The sequence below is a fragment of the Heterocephalus glaber genome, unplaced genomic scaffold (assembly GCF_053883595.1).
Source record: "Heterocephalus glaber isolate CG9 unplaced genomic scaffold, H.glaber_assembly_v1.0 deba00001608, whole genome shotgun sequence".
NCBI lineage: Eukaryota > Metazoa > Chordata > Mammalia > Rodentia > Bathyergidae > Heterocephalus > Heterocephalus glaber.
Genome location: NW_028258379.1, coordinates 41229897 through 41249424, shown reverse-complemented (window position 1 = coordinate 41249424; position 19528 = coordinate 41229897). Strand labels below are relative to the sequence as shown.

Here is a 19528-nt window from a genome sequence, read left to right as displayed (position 1 = left end):
CCTATACCTGCCTGACCCCTCAGAAGCATCTTCCCCACAACCTGCAACACCTCTGGTCAGCACTGGACTCCTTTGGAAGCATAGTCCATTCAGGATTGCACCAAGGTGCTAAACTGCCTGGGGCTCTGCACACAAGCCAGAGCACTCCAACCACAGACTGACACCCCTGAGACAGCCCTAGGACTGGGCCCTACCTTTTCCACCCACCCACTGTGGCAAGGGGGAGAGGTGACTGATGGGAACAGTGGAGAAACACAAGACCTCTTGGGCCCACATGGCCAAGGGGTAGAGGAGGTGTGGCCAGGCAGGCAGGCCTTGCTTGGTTTTGAATCAAGCATTGTGGGCACAAGCATGACCATACCTGACAGGTACCCTGCAGGCTGGGTTTCTAAGCAAATGCATCACTGGCTAGGCAGTGCAGCTGAGTGCAAGCAGTGGCCTGGAAGAAAACGGGAGCCTATTCCTGTGTGACCTGGGGATCAGAGGAGACAGCCACACTGGGTGTGGGGGGGTGCGCTACATAGGCTGCAGCTGCTCTGACATTGAAGTCTTTAAAAACTAAAGAATAAAAATAGGCACTTTGTGGAGAACATAAAGGTGCTGGGGATGTAGCTTGGTAGTAGAGCACTTGCCTGGCATGTATAAATCCCTAGGTTCCATCCCCAGTTCAACAAAAATAAAAAAAGGAAACATTTCCTTAAACACCAATGCATTTCTGGCTGTGCTCTTCCCACCACAGGTGAACGTGTATGTGTTGGGGAAGACATTTCTGCTCCTAGCACGGGAGCTCTGCATCAACGCACCAGCTATAGGTATGCCGGGTGTGGGTAGGGTACCACTGGGCCTCTGGAAACCAGCATGCCAAGGTGCTGGAGAGTGGGAGGGATGGCACATCAAAGTGCAAGACTCCAAGGCAAGAAACCCTTCAAATCCCTCAGTCCACATGGGTGGGGCTTGATTGCTGGTAAAAACCAGAAGATCCATTGCTGATGCCCGCCAGGTGCAGATAGGGGAAGATGGGGATAGCACTTGGAGTTGGGAGCCTGCCTTGTTCAAAAGGGATTGAGGAACATAAATAGCCACCAGGCACCTTAAGGAAGGCAGGACTTGCTCATAGACAGGAATGAGAGGCGGCTTCTGGAGATGGGTGCTGTCCCCCCACTCCTCCTTTGAGTTTTACAACAAGACTGGTTTTTGTAGCTGGCCTAGAGAGCCTTCTTACTAGTGACTGTCGGCATCTGGAGCTGTCCTCCTGGTAGTCAAGAGGCACCACCTGGACCAGAGTGGAGCAGCTGAGACCCTATTCCTGGGTTACTACCAGTGTGGTCATCCCTCTCTCTGGAAGTCGAGGTGAGATTTTTTCCAGGACAAAGCAAAGCCATGGAGTGCACACCTGAGAAGAGGGGTACAGTGATACTTTTGGGAAGTAAACCTGGCCACAGCCCAGACAGGAAGCCATCCTAGATGCCACACAGGGACCTAGGGGACAGATGGGCTCCCCTGGGATGCAGTTTCTTTCTAACCACTCGGCACTGATCAGCAGGGAAGATGGAAAAGATGGGCTGCAGACCAGCCATAGCAACATCTCGGTTCACCCAATATAGAGCAGTGAATACTGAGATGATCCTTCAGAAATGGAACGAGATGTTGGGCCTTTTATCCTTTGACCAGTTTTTGGGTGTCAGCTGCTCCAGAAAAGGGGATGACCTTGGTCAAGACAGCTCTTTGCAGCTGAGGGAATTCCCAGAGAGGGATGTCAGTCAACAACCTTCCCGATGGGAAGATGGCAGCAAAGTGCTCATGGGATGTGACCTAGATCTTTGGGACAGAGTGCCCCAGCATAGGGTTCCTATAGCCACTTACCTATACGTGGACCGCATTTCTGCAAAACCTTTATTATGAAAATCCACTTAAATAGGTAAACTATTTTAAGTGACTTTTCAGTGATTTTTATTTGAAGGGAGGGTCTCAAGGCAAGCTTGGAACTACTTGGAATCCAAAAGGCTGGAAGGAACATCCAAGTGCCCAAAGCTTGGTTGCCACTGGGCAGGGATCTGGAGCCTGGGTTGGGTCCCAACTCTACCACCCCATCTGAGGCGTGTGCCCCATGAACAGGAGACACCAAGCCTCAGCCTCCAGGCTCTGACTGTGTGGAAAAGGTGCCTGTTCACAGATTCAAGCTGATACAAGTAGTGAAGCCTTTAACAGTGCCACAAGGTAGACAGCAGTGTCCCACACTTCCCCCGCACTTACTGGGTGGCTTCTGGGAGAAAGGGCCAGGTGGTGCACTCTCCGGGGCCCCTCAGCCTCAGGCGTAGAAGATGAGCTCTGGGATCTGCCCACCTTGGACCCCAGTCCCGTTGGTGCTATCCGAGGAGCACTGGAACTGGAAGGCCACTTTACCGCACTGCACTTCTGTCATCCCCTCCTGCCCAAAGTAGCTGAGCTCGCTGCCGTCCAGGACAGCACTGGCTGTGTAGAAGGTATCCTGCTCAACCTGGACCGGATGCTCAAACCAGACCGGGAAGGTGTTACTGGATCCATCTGACACAAACTTGGTCAGATTCTGAGCCAAGACCATCCCCAGCCGCTTGAGTTCAATCTTCACACTGTACTCGGCCTTCCCAGAGCTGGACCCATACAGGCCCAGCCCAGCAATAAACACCCTTCTGTCTACAGCAAACTGGATGCTGTCGCAGCGCCCACGGTACCGCCACTGGTTGCTTCGGTAGGCAGAAGACTGGAAGCGGTGGCACCTTTGAGGGGCAAGGCCTTTCCTCTTGGTCAGTGGGAAGTCAAGGAGGGGCTTGTTGGCAGCAGTATACCACAGGAAAATGTTGTGGGTCTCTTCCAGTGTCAGGATGTCTGACTGGGCGGCACCATTGGCAAACTCCTCCAGAGTCATGGTTGGAATTCGGACCAGATAGAGGGCTCTCCCCAAAACGTTCCTCTTATTGTGTGGAGTGACTGGCAGGCCCTGCCTTTTGCACTCCGCCTCAGCCCAGTTCAGGACAGCCTCAAAGACCACTGCCTCCTTGGTGTTGAGGGCCTCCCGAGTCACAATGATCTCCAGTGTCTGCCGGTCAATCTCACAGAAGCCTTCAGACCGCAGGGCCATCTCGGCCTGTGCATCAATGACCTCCCAGCAACGTTGGGTCAGCTCAGGCTCCTCAAACAGCCGGCTCTGGGACAGCAGGACACAGGCGTTTTTGGCTTCCAGACTTGTCTCCAGAAAATTGACGCAGGCTTTTGCCAGGGCAGGCACAATGTATTTCTTGGCAGCATACAGAGTAGCCAGCACCGTGTCAGCCTCAAGATCGATCTCGTCACTATACATGTACCTGGAAGGCGAGGACGGCTGGGTGGCCCCTCCCGGGCTGCAGGTGGCAGCAGGGAGGTAAATCCCCCCCCTTCCGACCCTCCCCGCGGAGTACTTACTTTAGCAAGACCAGGAATGCGGCAGGCTCCACGTCCGGGATGTGGATTTCAGACTTGACTTCCGCAAGGTCCCCGTAGAACATCGCGTAGAAGACGGAGCTGCCGACGGCCAGGACGTACTATGAGCGAGAGAGAGCCCGTGAGCAGGGGCGGGGCCCCGCAGGCGGGGGGGGGGGGGGCTGCGACGCTACTCACCTTGTGGGCGGGCACCCGCTGAGCCGTCCCAGGGGGCCCCACGACGAAGTGGACGTCGGCCATGAGCTCGTTGTTGAACATGAGCGCGTTTCTCTCGCGCAGCGTGGGGTGGAAGGCCTGCCAGTGCGGGCTCTCGGCGTTGTTGTTGTCGGGCGCGGGCGGCGCGGGTGCAGGCGGCGGCGGAGCGGGCGCGGGGCACGGTGGGCTGCGCGGGGTTGCCTTCCTGCTGCCTGCCGCGCCCGCCGCGTTACTGTTGGCCAGGTCGCTGGCGGCGGCGGCGGCGGCAGCGGCAGCGGCAGCAGCAGCAGCAGCAGGGTACAGCTCCGCAGCCATCTTCCCGGGCGCGGCAGCGGGGACCTCCGCGCAGGGCGGCGTCGCGCCGCGCACCCTCGTGCCGCGCCTGGGCCTGGGGAGCGGCTCTGCAAGCACCAGCAGCGAGGTCAGGCACTGTGCCACCCGCCCGTGCAGGCAGGCCAGCGGCAGCAGCATGGAGCCTGCCTGCCTGCGCGGCGGCCCTGGCCTGCAGGGGCTGCCCGCCCCCAGACGCCCGTCTCGCACTGAGCCCGACGCCCGCAGCCCGGGCCGGCCGCAGGGGGCGCCGTGCCACCCGCCCGTCCGCCCTCGCCCGTACCCGCTGCGGCGTCGGCGCGTCTCGTGACGTCAGGGCGCATTTCCCCACGCCCCGCCCCTGCGGTGGCCCCGCCCTGGCGCCCAGGTCCGGCAGGTGCAGGCCGGCGCGCTTCAGCTTCTTCGCCGGGGACCTGCCTCTTCCCGGAAGCCGTTCTCACCTTCTCAGTCGGTGCGCTTCTTACCGCGCGGAAACCAGATGTTAACAGCTCGGTTCTGGGTGGTTTTTTTGGTTTTGGGTACTGGGGATTGAAACCAGCGCCTTCTCACTGAGCTCTAGCCTTCTCCCCCACTTCTGCATTTTTTTTCAACTGCAAATTGTAGCAGAACATTGTCAGCTTTATTATCCACACATTTTCAGGGGCTTTAAACGTGCATAAATAGGGCCAGGGATGTAGCTCAGTGGTTTCGCTGCCTGCTGCGCAAGCGCAAGAACCTGAGTTCGAGCCCCGGTACCAAAAAAAAATAATAATAATAATGCATAAATAGGGAGGGCTTTTTAGGAGAAAATTTTAAAACGAATAAAACCTTTTAATTTTGCCTTTAACTTTTCCATGGCAATGGTTAAAATGATTTTCAGTCATTCATTGCAAAATATATGACAGGACCTTTTAAAAATGGCTGATCAGTTTTCTCAGTAACATTTTTTCACGTAACAGTGTGTTAAAGTTACAAATACCAATATGTACAGATAGGCGATTTTTAAGAAAAAATCTATACACTACTGCAACATAATGAATGTGGTATCGTCAATAAATAAATATTAGCCAGTTTTCATATATATAATACCGATACTTTTTTCTGCCAACTCATAGGTTAAAAGTTGTTACTGGACGGCCGAGGGTTTAGCTCAATGGCACCGCACCTGCATCCCTGGCACAAGGTCCTGAGTGCAATGCCCGGTACCAAAAAAAAAAGTTGTTACTGGAGCTCCCTGTTTTACACATACTACCTGGTGTTTAACACATAGTGCAGGGTTCTTAAAGATTACTCTTGTGTTTAAAGCTAAGGACAATGAAACTACATTGCAAGAGGCCAAGGGACATAATGTGACCACATAAAAGTGCATTCCATTGAAGTGTTTATATAAGGCTGCTTTTTTTGCTTGTTTGTTTCTTAGTTGGTTTTTTGCGGGGGGGTACCGGGGATCGAACTTGGGTCCTTGTGCTTGCGCAGCAGGCAACGAAACCACTGAGCTAAATCCCCGGCCCTGCTTGTTTGTTTCTTATTTTAAGACAGTGTCTAAGTTGCTGAGTTTACCCAGGCTGGGCTTGACCTTTCAGTCCTTCTGTCTCAGCCATCCAGAGTGCTGGGATTACAGGTGGGCACCACTGCTCCTGGCTCCACAGCTCAGGTTTGTAGAAAAACCTGACAGAGCTAATTCTCCTCCTCACCAGAAAAAATTACTCTCAGCCCCCTTGGCCACACCTTGAGCCCTGTTCCCTCTGCACAGTTGCAAGTTGGTCTCTGGGGGCCCTGTGTCCACCCACCTGGGTGAGGACTTGGGAGCACCCTGTGACCCCACCACCTCCATTGAAAGACAGTTCATCATTAGTGACATGTCCACCTCTGGCCCCTTGGGAGTATGTGAGAAGCTGAATCTTATTTCTAGTTTTTGTTAAGTTAATGCTGGAAGGGGGAGGGGAGCCTCAGTGGTCCAGTGCTTGCATAGCATGTTTGAGGCTCTGGGTTCCATCTAGTTAGTGCATGGAAATTAATTATATTCCACTGTTTTAGTTTGCATTTCTTTAATGACCAGTACAGTTGAACACAGTTTTCTGTGTTTATTGACCATTTGTATTTTGTTCATATTCTTTATTGTTTTTTATTGGACTGTTGATATTATTTTTCTGCCTTCGTTGAACATGCTTAATCATTTAGGCTGTTGCGAATACTAGGAACACCCTTTCCACTCTGCCCAAATGCTTTACATAAATCAGCCCTGAGGAGGTAGGGACTGTTGTGTTCCTTGAGAAATCATGCACGGTTCATAGTATGCTCAGGGCCACACAGTAGGGGATGGAAAGCCGCGTGGGTCCTAGGCATCCTGCCCTGGAGCCTGGGCTCTCTGTGGTGCATGCCCAGCATCTGTGGGACTGTCCAATGTGGTATAATCTTGGCCAGTTTGACTCTTCTTGGAACTTCATGTCAAGTATCTTGCCTAGTGATAGTTGATAACAACTGGCATTGCTCAAACACGACCAGGGCCAGGAGTTTGAATGTCTCCAACATTCCACAGGGCTTCTGGGCAGCTCCATGCTAATCCTGAAAGATGGGTAACATATCCCAGCCTAAAACTTGAACACAGGCTTTCAGTTTTTTCTATGGTTAGAAGTCTGTTCAAGGTTCATCCTACTCAGTTTTGATGAATATTCTCTTGGAACACATCCTTTTCAGGAGATACTTGCTACATTTCCAACAGGACTACTGGAGTAGAAGACAGGAAGGAAATGATTGATGACCCAGTTTTTTAGAGGAAATGAACAAAAGATAGCAACAGACACTATCGAAATAGCCAGCAAGCACATGAAAAGTGCCCACATTATTAGTTGGCAAACAGGGTACTTCTAGGCCATACAGGAGGCCGAACCTAAGAAGGCCGAGGATACTGGGTGCTAGGACCCAGAGCTCCCTGATGTGGAGCAGTACTCTGAGAACTGATCACTTTGGAAAGCTGGCTGTGGATATGCTCCAGCCTAGGAAGTCCCTGCTGAAGACACGTCCACAGAAGCCACGGCAGGTGGCCACTGTGACAGTGGTTCTGTCCCAGCTGTCAACTTTCAGAGAAAATGGTAAAGGGCATAAGCAGTTTTTAACAAGTAATAGAAATGGACTGAGTGGAAACAGCTGACACGTCCATGAATTGCGGTGAGCGCTTGGTGAGAAGGAACAATTAGAATCATACATAAAACCTGACTGGATGGTTGGGGGCATGGTGGGGTATTAGGGTTGCTACTGGGAGCCCCAGGGCTCCTGATCTACATTCTGGCTCAGCTCCTGGTAGCATACCCTCTATGTCCCCTCTTCCTGGCCCCCAAGCATCACTGTTCCTTGCTGTCCCTTTGAGTTTGGCAACTCTAGGGACCTCATATACAGTATTTGTCCTTTGAGGGGTGCAGGTGTCCCTTTGAGATCCTTATTTCAGTTCCTTGGATCTATGCCCAGAAGTGAGATTTATTTTTCCAGTACTGGAGATGAAACCCAGAGATGCTCTGCTCTACCATTGAGCTACATCCCAGCCATTTTATTTTATTTTATTTTTGAGATAAGAGTCTCACTAAGTTGCTGTCCTCACACTAGCAATCCTTCTACCTTAGCTTCTTTCCTGAGTAGCTAGGAATAAGGGCATGTGCCACTGTGCCTAGCAATTTTGCTTTTTTTGATTAGTATATATTTTCAATACATGATAATTGCATTCACCTTGGGGGACTGGTACATACACATATCCCGTCTTAATCATTTTCACACACATCTCACTCCATGCTAATGGGTATGAGAGGTGGTTTGATTTACATTTCTCTGACAATGATGTGAGCATCCTTCTGTACGCTTGGTAGACATTTGTACCTCTGGTAAAATTCCTTCTTTTCTCTCTCAGCACTGGGGCATGAACCTAGGGCCTTCACACTGAGCTATATCCCCACCCCCTTTTAGTTTTTATTTTGAGACAAGGTCCCATTAACTTGCCCAGGCTGGGCTTGAACTTGCCACCCTCCTGCTTCAGCTTCCCAGAGTCCTAGGATTATAGGTGTGTGCCACTGTGCCCAAGTTGGTGAAGTTTCTACTCGGGTCCTTTACTGATTTTCTAATCAGGTCATTTTCTTTGTTATTGAGTTCTTCTATGTTCTGGATTTTGACACTGATTAAATTTACGGTTTGTATTATTTTCTCCTTTGCTTTCTGTTGATCGATTACTGCAGAAACTTTTTAGTTTGAAGTAATCCTGTTTCTGCTTTAGTTGCCCTTGCTTTTGGTGTTATGTCTTCCCCAGTGATTTCTTTTAGGGGTTTTATAGTTTTCAGTTGTTTGCTTATGTCTTTAGTCTGTTTGTGTTAATTTTTTTTACATGGTGTAAGTCATTTTGGACTCTCATGAGTCCATCTTGTTCTGCATGTGAAAGTCTGATTTTCCTCACACTGATTTTGATGAGACTGTCCTCCCTCATTGTGCCATCTAGCACCTTATCAGAAGTCTGTGACACTCAATGCAAGGGCTGCTTCCTGGGCTTTCTGTTTTGTACATTGGACTGTTTGTCTATCTTTATGCCAGTTCTATGCTGTTTTTATTTATTGCTTATTTTTCTTTATTTTTAAAGGATTTATTTTGTTATTAGTTCATTATCCTAATTGTTTCTTCCTTAGCAGTAGAAGTGCTCGTCCATATAAATTTATCTAAAGGATTGTTCTTGTATTTCCCAGTAGTGTTTGGAGGTGAACAGGCTATGTTTTCTCTTTTTTGGCTATTTTTTTTTTTTTTTTTGGTACCCGGGATGAAACTCGGGCCCTTGCACTTGCGCACCAGGCAGCGAAACCACTGAGCTGAATCCCCGGCCCTTTTTGGCTAATTTTTAAAGTTCCATTACACTTGGAGTCAAAGGATCTGTCCTGGGACATTTCTGTATTGAGCAAAGGTTTCTTTGTTCTTTAATACACACCGTTCTTATGACTGTGCATTGATTTTCTTTAAAGCTTTTATTAGTCCATGTTTGCAGTACATAATGATTACACTCATGACAGGGAGCTGATACATGTACATAACACATCCTATCTTTGTACTTCCCCTCCCCTCCCTGTTCCATAGATTTTGGAAAAGAAGGATCACTCTGTAGGGTACAGACCTTAAAACCTGTTTTATTAAATTGAGTCAGTGATATGTCTGACTCTCCCTTCAGTCTTGTTTTTTCTAATCAGCCTCAAATTTGAGAGAACTATGTTAAAATTTTCCGCTATTGTTTTGAAATTTCTGTTTGTGGTACTGGGGATGGAACTCAGGGTCTTAAACATGTTAGACAGGTGTTTTACCACTGAGCTTCATCCCAGCCATTATTTGAAAGTGTTATTTTGAGACAGGACTCACTGAGCTGTCCAGCCTGTCTTCCTGCCTCAGCCTCCCAAATAGCTGAGTTTACAGCCATGGGCCACCACACCCAGTTTCTTATTTGCTATGCTTCTTGCTTCGTGTGAGTCTTTTCTATTACTGTATGCCAACAAATTTGTAACTTTTATATTCTTTGAAATTACTGATTTCTCGTTGTGGTACAGTGTTCATCTGTGTGCCCCTTTTGACACCTCCTTGGCTGTTACCCACAGGTGGGAGTGTGGCTGCCCTTTCTTGTCTGAGACGTTGGTGACTGGCCTCGCCTTGCCATTTTTCTTCTTCAGCTTTTTTGTAGTATCTTCTGTTAGCTCTCTTTCTCTTTCTCTCTCTCCCTTTCTTTCCTTCCTTTCTTTTGCAGTGCTAGGGATCAAATCCAGGGACACTGTACCACTGAGCTGCATTCCCGACCTACCTTACATTTTTATTTTGAGACAGAGTCTTGCTAAGTTACCCAAGTGGCACTCAAATGCGCCATCCTCTGCCTCAGCCTCCCTCAGTGCTAGGATTACAGATGTGTGTCACCATGCCCGCCTTTTGATGGCTCTTGTAAAGTACTTCCTGTACCTTTTTATCCAAGCTGATTAGAAAATTTAATTAATGTTAGTGATTTACATTTGGTTTTCTTCCTTCCCTAGTTGAAGACCCCATCCCCCACACTGGGGTCTCAACTTGTCGTGAAATATTCACTCGCTAATATTTGCAAAATTACAGCTTTCTATTACAGGGTTAGTGGCAGCATCCCACCCATGTAAGAATTTTTAGCACCCTCTGGTCCCTAGTTCTGATGGCTTGTGTTTTATTAAGACAGAAAGCTTACCGGCTATTTTTTTTTTTTTTTTTTTGGTACTGGGGATCAAACTGGCTATTTTTTAATGTATCGCATTTTTCTCCAAAGCATTTTCTTGCTTTTAGCAAAATAAAAGAAAAGTGGAAATTGGACATAGCTTCCCTCCGCACCCTCTGCTCACTCGGGTAGGGTTGGGGCCCACAGCTGCCTGACTTTGCCCTGGACTCCGCATAGCATCTGGGCACAGCCCAGTCCAGAGGAGCCGGCCCCCACAGCATGGTGATTTGGTAGTTTGTGCCAATGTGGCTCAGCCCACACTCTGCCTCAGCACCCAGGTGTTCTGGCCACCACTGTCTCCTCTGCCCTCTGAAACCTTTCCTGAATCTTTCTTTTCTTGACATGGAGTCTTACTATGTTGCCCAGAGTGGTGGTCTCAAACTCCCAGGCTCCAGGGACCCTCTTGCCTCCACCTCCTGTGTACTAGGACTATAGGCCCCTGTCACTGTGCCTGGCTTTCTCCTTTGGGTTGAACTAGGCATGGATCCTCCTGCAGAATCTCATGGGGCTTGCTGGGGCAGAGCGCAGCCTGGTAGAGGTCAGATGGGTCCTGGGAGGAGGCAGTGGGGACTGGTGCATGTCCCTCCTGCTGTCCTGGGAACATGGACAGAACTTACCGTCCTCCTGCCCTGCCCCATGGGTCCAAGGCTTTCCAGAACCCACCAGTGCCCTCTTCTACTGTCCCCTGTCAGTGCATACTTGCACCCTAGCTCTCTCCTGGCCTTATGCTCAGGCCTCGGCTGCGCTCTTTAGCGAGGTCTTCTGGACAACTTGCTAGATGTTCTGTTTTAGAGCCCTATGTGATTCCTTCTGTGCACTATGGCATTGCTCTGATGAGCTGGATTCTTCATATTGCTTAGTGAGCTCCGTGCCCAGCCCCAAGGAGGTGCTGACAAGGAGCAGTTGTGTGTATGTGCCCATGCATGTGCCCATCTCCCCTGAAGCATGCAAGAGCCAAGCAAGCCACTTGGTGAACTTTGAGGGTGAATTCACCCACTCTGAGAGTCCTGAAGAACACTGTGGGGGAGTGTGGTGCTCTCTGGACGGTCATGGCCAAGGCTGCTGGGCAGACCCCCTGCCATCTGCATCCTGAGAAGCCAGGCTTTGGGGAGGAGGCAGCTGCTCCTGCCTCAGGGGCAGGGACCTGGAGCACCTGTGTCAGTGTGGAGAGGGCCCCCCCCCCCAAGCCTGGAGGCTGCTGGGCTGTGTGGTCGGCACCTTCTGGTCCTTGGCCACATGTGTGCAGCACACTGAGATGGTGTGTTTATGCAGACCCGTGCCTCTACATCCCACGCTTTGCCCACCTGCTGGAGTTTGGCGAGAAGAACCATGAGGTGTCGATGACGGCCCTGAGGCTGCTGCAGCGGATGAAGAGAGACTGGATGCACACGGGCCGGCGGCCTTCGGGCCTCTGTGGAGCAGGTGCGGTGGGAGATCCGGGCCTGCCCCTGGGGGTGGCAGCTTTATTCTCACAGTCCAGCTGGGTGCACTGGCCACTATGCTGATGTTTTCTGACCTGATCTTTGTGTGTCCATGTGTTGCTGGGGATGGAACCCAGGCCTCACATGTGCCAGGCGGGTGCTGTACCACTGACTTGCACCCCAACCCATGCTCTTGCCCTTGAGCAGCCAAACCTGTTGGTGTGGATGGTATTCCAGGGTAAGGCTGGCTATAGAGCTGACTTCTGTGCCCAAGACTAACGCTGCCCACGGGGTCTTCAGCCCTGGTGGACTTTCGCCTGCTCCTGCTCAGGTAACAGACAAGATCTCAGGGACCAAAGGTCAACAGCTGCCCTGACCTTGACTTCAGGCTGTCTGTGTGTGGTGGGTTGTCTACTCAGCCTGATTAAGGGTGGTTGCTGTCGTGAGATACTAAGTCCTTGCTGCAGAAGGTGCCCCAAGCCCTAGCAGGGTAGTTATTCTGGCCACACCTACAGGGACCTGCAAGCTGCCCTGTCACACAGACAACTCTGTGCTTGGCTCTTGGTGCTGGACATGGTCTGGCTGACTATGGCTGGATCCCACCCCTGCCCAGGAGGAGCCCCAGTCTGGCAGGGCCCTGGCCTCCTCAGATGCCCAGTGTCCTCTGCTACTGGAATGCCATGTGTTAATAATCCAGGTCCTCATTTCCACCAGAGCTGAGTCTGATTTGTGCTACAGATTTCTAAGCCCTCTCTGTCCACTATGGCCTTGGTTAGTACATGACAAGATCACACCCTTGTCCTTCCTAGCTTGGGCCTCAGCTCCTGTCACAACCAATGTTTTCCGCATGAGCTGTGCTGAAGTTAATGCATGTGTTTTGAGTGATCCTGTGAAGTCTTCAGAGTTTCTGCTTTAATTCTCTGGGGCCGAGTCCTAAGTGGGGGTAGGGCATATCACTGCCCTGGAGTTGCCTACGCAGTTTGTCTGCTTGGGAAGGATGGGCTCTGCCTGCCCCCTCACTCTCCAGGTGATGCTGTCCACTGCCCTGGAGCAGACGCATCTCTCCCACGGTTGGTGCCACCTCTGGGGCTGCTGCAGACTCGGTTTCCTCAGTCCCAGCCAGGGCTGTGTTCTGAGGACTCTTACTCTTTTCTAGCCCTTCTGGTTGCAGCCAGGATGCATGATTTCCGGAGAACTGTCAAAGAAGTCATCAGTGTGGTCAAAGTGTGCGAATCCACTCTTCGGAAAAGGTGAGTGCTCCAGTTTACGGTGTTGCCTACAGGCGAGGCTGCTCTCAAAGGCCGGCCGCACCTCTCCTCTGCTCACCTTTCTGATGTGCTCCTGGCTTCAGTCGTGTGGAGCGAGGTCTGCAGAGGTGCCTGACCTGCCTGCAAAGGCCCGTTGTCCTCTGGGTGGTGTGGCTCATCCTGGACTTTGAGAGTGATCCATCTCCTCAGATGAGGGCCACCATGCATGTGAACCCAGGGCACAGCCAGGAGTGGCCATGGCTGTGCTGGCAGGTAACTTACAGCCTGTCAGGGTGACTCTGGTGACATGTGCGGAGTTTCTCATAGACCTGTGGCCATTGTTGTGCCCCTCACAAGCCTCAGGCTCTAGTGGCTGTGCTTCAGTCGAGGCATCTCTTACAGTAGTTTCCGGAGGCTGGTAGGGTTACTTCACTTTAAATATTTGATCTGTTGGCCCGGGGATTTAGCTCAGTGGTTCTGACACCTGCCTCAAAAGTGCAAGGTCTCGAGTTTGATCCCTGGGTACCAAAAAAAACAGCAACAAATACTTGATCTGTAGTTCCTGTTAAAAAACTTCTCCATTAAACATTTTGAAGATTGTACAGCAGGTCTAAGACTCAAGCACAAACGAGTCAGAAGGGTGCAGACTCCCCGCTCCTGGGCCTGTATGTGCAGCTGCTGTCATAGGGCCTGTGGAGGCCCTTATGTAGACACAGCCCCATTTCACTCTGTGTAGGCTCACAGAATTTGAAGACACCCCCACCAGCCAGCTGACCATCGACGAGTTCATGAAAATTGACCTGGAGGAGGAGTGTGACCCCCCCTCATACACAGCTGGACAGAGGAAACTGCGGATGAAGCAGGTAGGGCCTTAGGAGAGAATCCAGCCCTGGCACTCCGTGTCTTCGCTCCCTCAGCTAAGGTCCGTCTATGACCCCGTGGACTCCGTCTGCCTCATGCAGAGCACCCCCAGCACTGTCCACCCTAGGCTCGCCTCCAGCCCCCCCCTACTGGCCCAACCTTGTGTTGGGCCTGGTTTGCTCCACAAAGCTAGAGTCCAGAGTAGGCCAACTAGCGAGATACCTTGGAATGCCAAGGAGTCTGAGAAAAGACAGAATGCCCATCTCCTCACCGAGGCAGCACAGCTGCATCTCCCTTCACCATCTTGTCTTTGGTGCTGCATATCACTTGCTCGAGGAAAAGGCTGCACTTGGCAGAGGTGGCAGCGGTGGTACAGGGCTCATCCTGGCCTCAGCGTCCCATCAGGCCTGACTTGGGCTGGCAGTGCACTGTTCCTGAGGCGGTCTCTACGCACCTCCCTGGCTGGGTTTGCACTATGAGCTAAGGCCTCAGGCCTGGGACTTTTCTCCCTAAGTGTCCCCTCTTCTCTTTCAGCTTGAACAGGTCCTGTCAAAACAACTGGAGGAAGTTGAAGGTAACTGACCAGCCTTTCCACACAGATGCTTAAGTTTTGTTAGAAAGTTTGCTTTCCGCTTACTTTCTGCTTTTGACTGATTTCTCCAGGTGAAATATCCAGTTACCAGGATGCCATTGAGAATGAACTGGAGAATAGCCGACCAAAGGCCAGGGGAGCTCTTGCCAACTTTTCGAAAGATGGTGAGTCCTGTCCGGCCTCATGGGCCTTGTGCACTCCATGCCAGTGCCCCTGGGGCCTCTCCATTGACTCCACTCCTGCTACCCCTTCCGTGCCAGTCCTGCTGCAGGCTTTTGTTCACTTCCTGGTGGTGACATCCAGTATGGAGCATCTAGCTGCTCCTAGACACCCACCAGCACCCACATGACCCCCAGCTCCAGCCGTGTCCCCAGCCTCCCAGGCCAACCTCCTGTTCAAGGCCTCAGCTGGCTTCCCAGGCTCCCAGGGCCAGTGTTCTCACTCCCAGCTCAGCCACCGCTTGAAGGAGATACTCAGCCCTGGCCCGGGGTCTCATGGATGCACAGCCTGCCCCACAGTCTTCTTCCCTCCCTGCTCCCCTTCACTGTGCTCAGGCTGTGAACACTGGCTGTGGGGCTTGGCCTATACCAGGGCCTTTTGGAGGTGCTGCAGTGCTCAAGTGCTAGGCAGGGCTGTCTTCTGGGCTGTGTGAAAAGGAAGGAGCCCCTATGTTAGGGTTCTGTTGTCACTTGCAGTAGTTTTCATTTATGGTCAGGTTTTCTGAACATCCAGGATTTCTGTCTTGAGTCTGGTCACTGCCTGGCCCTGCAGAACCTCGCTGAACCTCAGGGGTGGCAGCAATCCTGTCACTAGCCCACCTCTTGGGGACCACTGCTTGTCTGTTTTGGTGAGGAAATACCCACCCGTGCGTTTCCGTTGAGTGTCCCAGGTGTCCTTGGGGTCAGTAGAGACCACAGGGCTTTCTCTGCAGTGGACAAATGCGGTCTGCGCAGTCTGTCACCTTGGCAGTCCCCGTCAGGCCTGCCCTCATTCCTGGGAGGCCCTGCTGGGCTGCAGGAGTCATCCTGGGACTCTGCACCTGGGCTTCCCATATGATGGAATCTCACAGTACTTCTGAGCGTTTGTTGTGGATATTCTTTTTTACCATTTTTTCTTTTATGTTTGTTTTCTGATTTTTTTCCCATCCAAGTTGATCATACATTCAACCGGCACTCGCATTGATCCAGTTAAGTTCTCCTGCCTTCCTGGCTGCTGTGTCAGCGGATCCTCCTCTTACCATCGGTCTTCCCCCCACTTGTAGTGTCCTGTCCACAGCTCTGCCCTCCAGGGGCTGTTGTCCCCCTCGGAAATGTGGAACTGTTTTCCAGTCTCAGGTGGCTTTTTTCACTGTGTGAGGGAGACTAACAGTCTTAGGGATGGTGACTTGGTCATTGGCCCCCCCCACCCCCTTTTTCTTTTTCTTTTTTTTTTGAGACAGAGTCTTGCTTTGTAGTGCAGGCTGGCCTTGTGCTCACTGTGTAACCCAGGCTGGCATTGAGCTCTCGGTGATTCTCCTGCCTCAGCCTCCCAAGTACTCTCAGCCATATGGTGTTAGCTTCCACTTTGGTGTGACATAACCAGGGTGTGTTGCTGCTGCGTTCTCCTCAGTGTGGTTCCAGCCACATCAGTGCCTGTGGGCACAAGGGAGGAAGCACTCTGCATCCTGGGCGGGCAGGTAAACAGGCTGGGTTTGTGTGGCTTTCGCTGTCCCTGCATATTGCTCAGGTCTGCATCAGGTTGCTATCCTTCAGGCCTCTGGTCCTTGCTTTCCTCTGCCCAGTGATATTATATACAGTGGTGGCTAGTAGATGATGCCCGATGGTAGCCGGTGCTCTTTTTTGGGACTCCTGAGGGTGTCACCCACTGCCCCTGGCTCCACCTAGGCCTGGTGGCCCACCTGTTAGGGTGGATACAGGCCCACGTTCCACTCTGTCCCTGCTGTCCCTCTCTGTCACACTGCCTCTAGGGACCTTTCTTACACGGCAGAAACCTGGCTTGGCTGTCTGCTCCACTCTGAAGAGCTTTTTGTTTTAATACCTGAAGGAAGCCCATTTACTTACTGAGAAGCATTTTTCACATGGAGTTCTGTAAACCATAGTCTCGTGTCTCTGTTAGTGGTTTCGTTTATGTAATTTTTTCATTCTGCTGTCTTTGGGGTAGTACTGTATCTCTTCACACCTGCCCCAATCGTGACAGAACAGATGTGTTTCTCCTTCCCATCTCCTGCTGCTATCAGGCTGCTCTGTCTGCTGCCAGTGTGGGGTACAGGTGGGAGCCTGACATGGCCGTGGGAGAACAGAGGCCATGAGCCCAGTGCCCTGGGGCAGGTGGGGCAGGCGGGGCAGGCTGTGGGCAGGACTGAGGTTCTTGCTTGGGGCAGTGGGAGCCACACAGGGCTTAGGAACAGAGGCAGGGTGGGGAGGGGGCTGCTGTGGGGTGGAGGACGGGGCCATGGCAGGTACTGTGCTGGCATATGGCATCCTCTCCAGGGTCCTAGGCCTGCTCATCTTGGGAGGGACTGCATGCAACAGCCTGGACCCCTGTGGGTTATGCCTGCGTTGGGCTGTCACGTGTGAGCATCTGCTTGCCCCAGGGAAGCATCTGTGCAGACTTGTGGCCCCCTGGCACACAATGTGCTGGCCCTGAGCACTCTCTAGAACACCCTTAGCAGCTAAAGCAGAGAGTGAGATGTTTTCAAATGTGTCTTTCAAGTAAGTTGACCATCAAAGATTTCTAAGGCATTTTGAGGGGTAATCACACAGCAAACCATAGTTACTTAAAATAAGCTCTTTGGTTTTTGAGTTTTGATGCATGCATGCACCTATGAAGCCATCATCACATCAGGCCGCTCATAGCCCTGTCACTACCCGAGTCTTGTGACCTTTGCAGTGCACCCCACCTGGCCCCCAGCTGTCACTGGTGCTTTCTGTCACTAAAGTAGTTGTTTTTAGACTTCTCTGTAAAAGCCTCTTATATACGTAGCATGCATTCTTTTATCCTCTGGTTCTTTCACTCATCATAATCATTTTGAGTGATATATCAACCATTTTGACTTTTATGGTGTAACAGGCTATGAATGTACTGAGGTTGCTTATCTATTCATCTGTTGAAGGACATTTGGATTACTTCTTGTTTGGGGTCATTACAAATACTTTGAACACTTGTGTGCAGTCTGTGGACATTAATTGTTTTTGTCTTGGGGAAGGAGCAGAATTGTGGGGTCTTCTGGAAAGTGGTGCTTGAGCCTCTAAGAACCCAGCAAGTTTCCAGAGCTGACACAGTGCTGCCTTCCCTCTTGAGCTCCTGAGGGTCCACATCCTCCTGTTCAGTGTGGTGTGCAGATCCTCTGGGGCCATGCGGTGGTGGTGCCTGTGGTGTGACCTGGCTAACCTGTGTCTCTCCGTGAATGCCACAGAAGCATCTTCTCATTGCTCATAGTGGTGTGTTTTTCCCTGGAGTTGGGGATTCCTCGGGTGTTCCTCATCCCCCTTTACTATACATGTGACCTGCAGAGAAGCCTATGGGTCCCATCTTGTTGTCATTGCAGTGTCATTCAGAGGACAGATGTTCTTACTTCTTCCAAAATCCATTTTATCAGTATCTTATGGATTCTGCTTCTATTGTCATATCTAAGCAATCTGTGCCAAATCCCAAATCTCAAGCACTTCTGCTTTTCCCTACAGTGTATGTGCTGTTAGCCCTCCCCCAGGCCTGAGTACATTTGGGATAGCTTCTGCATGCAGTATGCGGTTTGGCTAGGTCATTCTTACTCACAGATGCCCAGTGCCGTTGCTGGCAGGACCATGCTTTCTGTGCTGCATCAAAGACTTGCTTTTTGCTGGTGTTTTTTGGTCTTGGTTATTTTTGCAACTTGGCAAAAGTGTTTCTGTCGCAAAAGTGGCTGTCAGACTCCTGTCTATTGACAGGTGGTTTGTGAATTGTGTCCCCAGGCTTGATTGAGGATACCACATCCAGTGTCTTCGGTGAGGAGGACGCTGAGGACGAGGAGCTGGAGGCAGCTGCCAGCCACATGAACAAGGACTTTTACCGGGAGCTTCTGGGTGGAGGCAGCGGCAGCTCGGATGCAGTAGAGAGTCCCGAGGAGGGCGGCCAGCCATTGGCCCTGGAGTCCCTGCTCGGCCCCCTGCCCACGGCAGCCAGCTTGGGCATCTCGGACTCCATCCGTGAATGCATCTCGTCCCCAAGCCGGGACCCCAGTGAGTGCTCGTGGGACAGGGTATCAGAGACAGGAGGTGTTGCCAGTCTGTTTGTGGAGTGAACTGGAAGCTACCATGGTTTTCTGAAAGAGTGGTATCCTGGAAGGGTGGCCTGGGAGCCACCGTGATCTTCCTACACAGCCTGTGTGAGGGGCAGAGAGTCGGTGCACGCCTCTCTCCTGCATTGCCAGGACCCTGCACTGGAGCCTGAGCTGGAGTAGCTCCAGTAACCCAGAGGAGGTGTGAGGTCTGAAGGCTGCAAGAACTGGTCCCACTCACTTCCTCCCTTATTGGCCGTGGCCAAGAACCTGCCCTGGGTGGCCCATCCCTTCCCACTGTCAAGAGCACTGCTTATTGAGCTGGAGCACCGCAGTGATGAGCCTCTCAGCAGGGACAGTCGCCCTGCCATATGTTGCCAGGTCCCTGCTGCTGCTTGCCCGTCCCATGCCTTAGAACCACCAGGCCGGCCTTAAAGAAGGCACAGAGCAGCAGGAGCTCTGGCAGGCCTCTCCTCCTTTCTCCGTGAGGACAGGCTCTCCCTCAGGGCGTCTCTGGGTGCCCTGTGCGTTATGCCATGCAGTCACAGCCCCTGGGACACTGTGCGCCTGTCCTGGTGTCAGGGCTCCTGAGAGAGCACTGGGCAGAAGTCGCCGAGGCACAGTGACCGCAGAGCAGGAAGAGGATGCTCCAGCAGGGCTAGGAGAGCATAGGGAATGTGGCAGACACAGAGGGCCCAGGCCTTAGTGCAAAGGCTGAGGCAGGAGGGTACCCCAGGTATCCTGGACAGGGAGCCTCACAAGTGCAGCCTGACCTCTTTGGGTGCAGACTTTGCCCCTGGCCACATTGGGTCCAGAAGGCCAGGAGGCTCCCTGAGGCTGGACTCTGAAACTTACCCTCATATCTTCCCCTGCCCTGCAGGCCCGGCTACGTCTCCCTGCTGGACGGGAACTCTCGTCCCCATCTTGCCCCACAGCAGGAGTGTTGGGCTT

General features: G+C 51.9%; 2 protein-coding genes across 8 annotated transcripts in view; one reads left to right on the top strand and one right to left on the bottom strand.

Annotated features, from left to right (window-relative positions):
- Window positions 1-19528, top strand: part of Brf1 (BRF1 general transcription factor IIIB subunit) — a 69694-nt gene that overhangs the window by 42286 nt on the left and 7880 nt on the right. For 5 of the 7 annotated variants that reach the window (XM_021243390.2, XM_021243387.2, XM_004836828.3 and 2 more), the window contains 7 exons: window positions 740-812; window positions 11474-11623; window positions 12779-12872; window positions 13606-13732; window positions 14265-14304; window positions 14394-14486; window positions 18273-18539. In XM_021243390.2, the coding sequence (XP_021099049.2) occupies window positions 740-812; window positions 11474-11623; window positions 12779-12872; window positions 13606-13732; window positions 14265-14304; window positions 14394-14486; window positions 18273-18539 (844 nt within the window). Of the gene's footprint in view, window positions 1-739; window positions 813-3414; window positions 3578-4411; window positions 4433-11473; window positions 11624-12778; window positions 12873-13605; window positions 13733-14264; window positions 14305-14393; window positions 14487-18272; window positions 18540-19528 lie in introns of those variants that run through there. The other 2 variants (XM_004836830.3, XM_087195689.1) reach the window with 2 other exon arrangements.
- Btbd6 (BTB domain containing 6) lies at window positions 1934-4228 on the bottom strand. Its single transcript, XM_004836832.4, has 3 exons — window positions 3634-4228; window positions 3439-3557; window positions 1934-3341 (listed from the first exon to the last, which is right to left on the bottom strand). The coding sequence occupies exons 1-3, from the start codon at window positions 4120-4122 to the stop codon at window positions 2309-2311; spliced, it is 1641 nt and encodes a 546-aa protein (XP_004836889.1). The 5' UTR covers window positions 4123-4228; the 3' UTR covers window positions 1934-2308.

Excerpts from the sequence above, each read along its gene's own strand:
- Btbd6 (XM_004836832.4), bottom strand. The coding sequence starts at position 4,122 with ATGCTGCTGCCGCTGGCCTGCCTGCACGGGCGGGTGGCACAGTGCCTG. Across the intron at positions 3,558-3,633 it reads AGCGGGTGCCCGCCCACAAG|TACGTCCTGGCCGTCGGCAG; the intron begins GTGAGTAGCGTC and ends TCTCGCTCATAG. Across the intron at positions 3,342-3,438 it reads GCATTCCTGGTCTTGCTAAA|GTACATGTATAGTGACGAGA; the intron begins GTAAGTACTCCG and ends CTCGCCTTCCAG.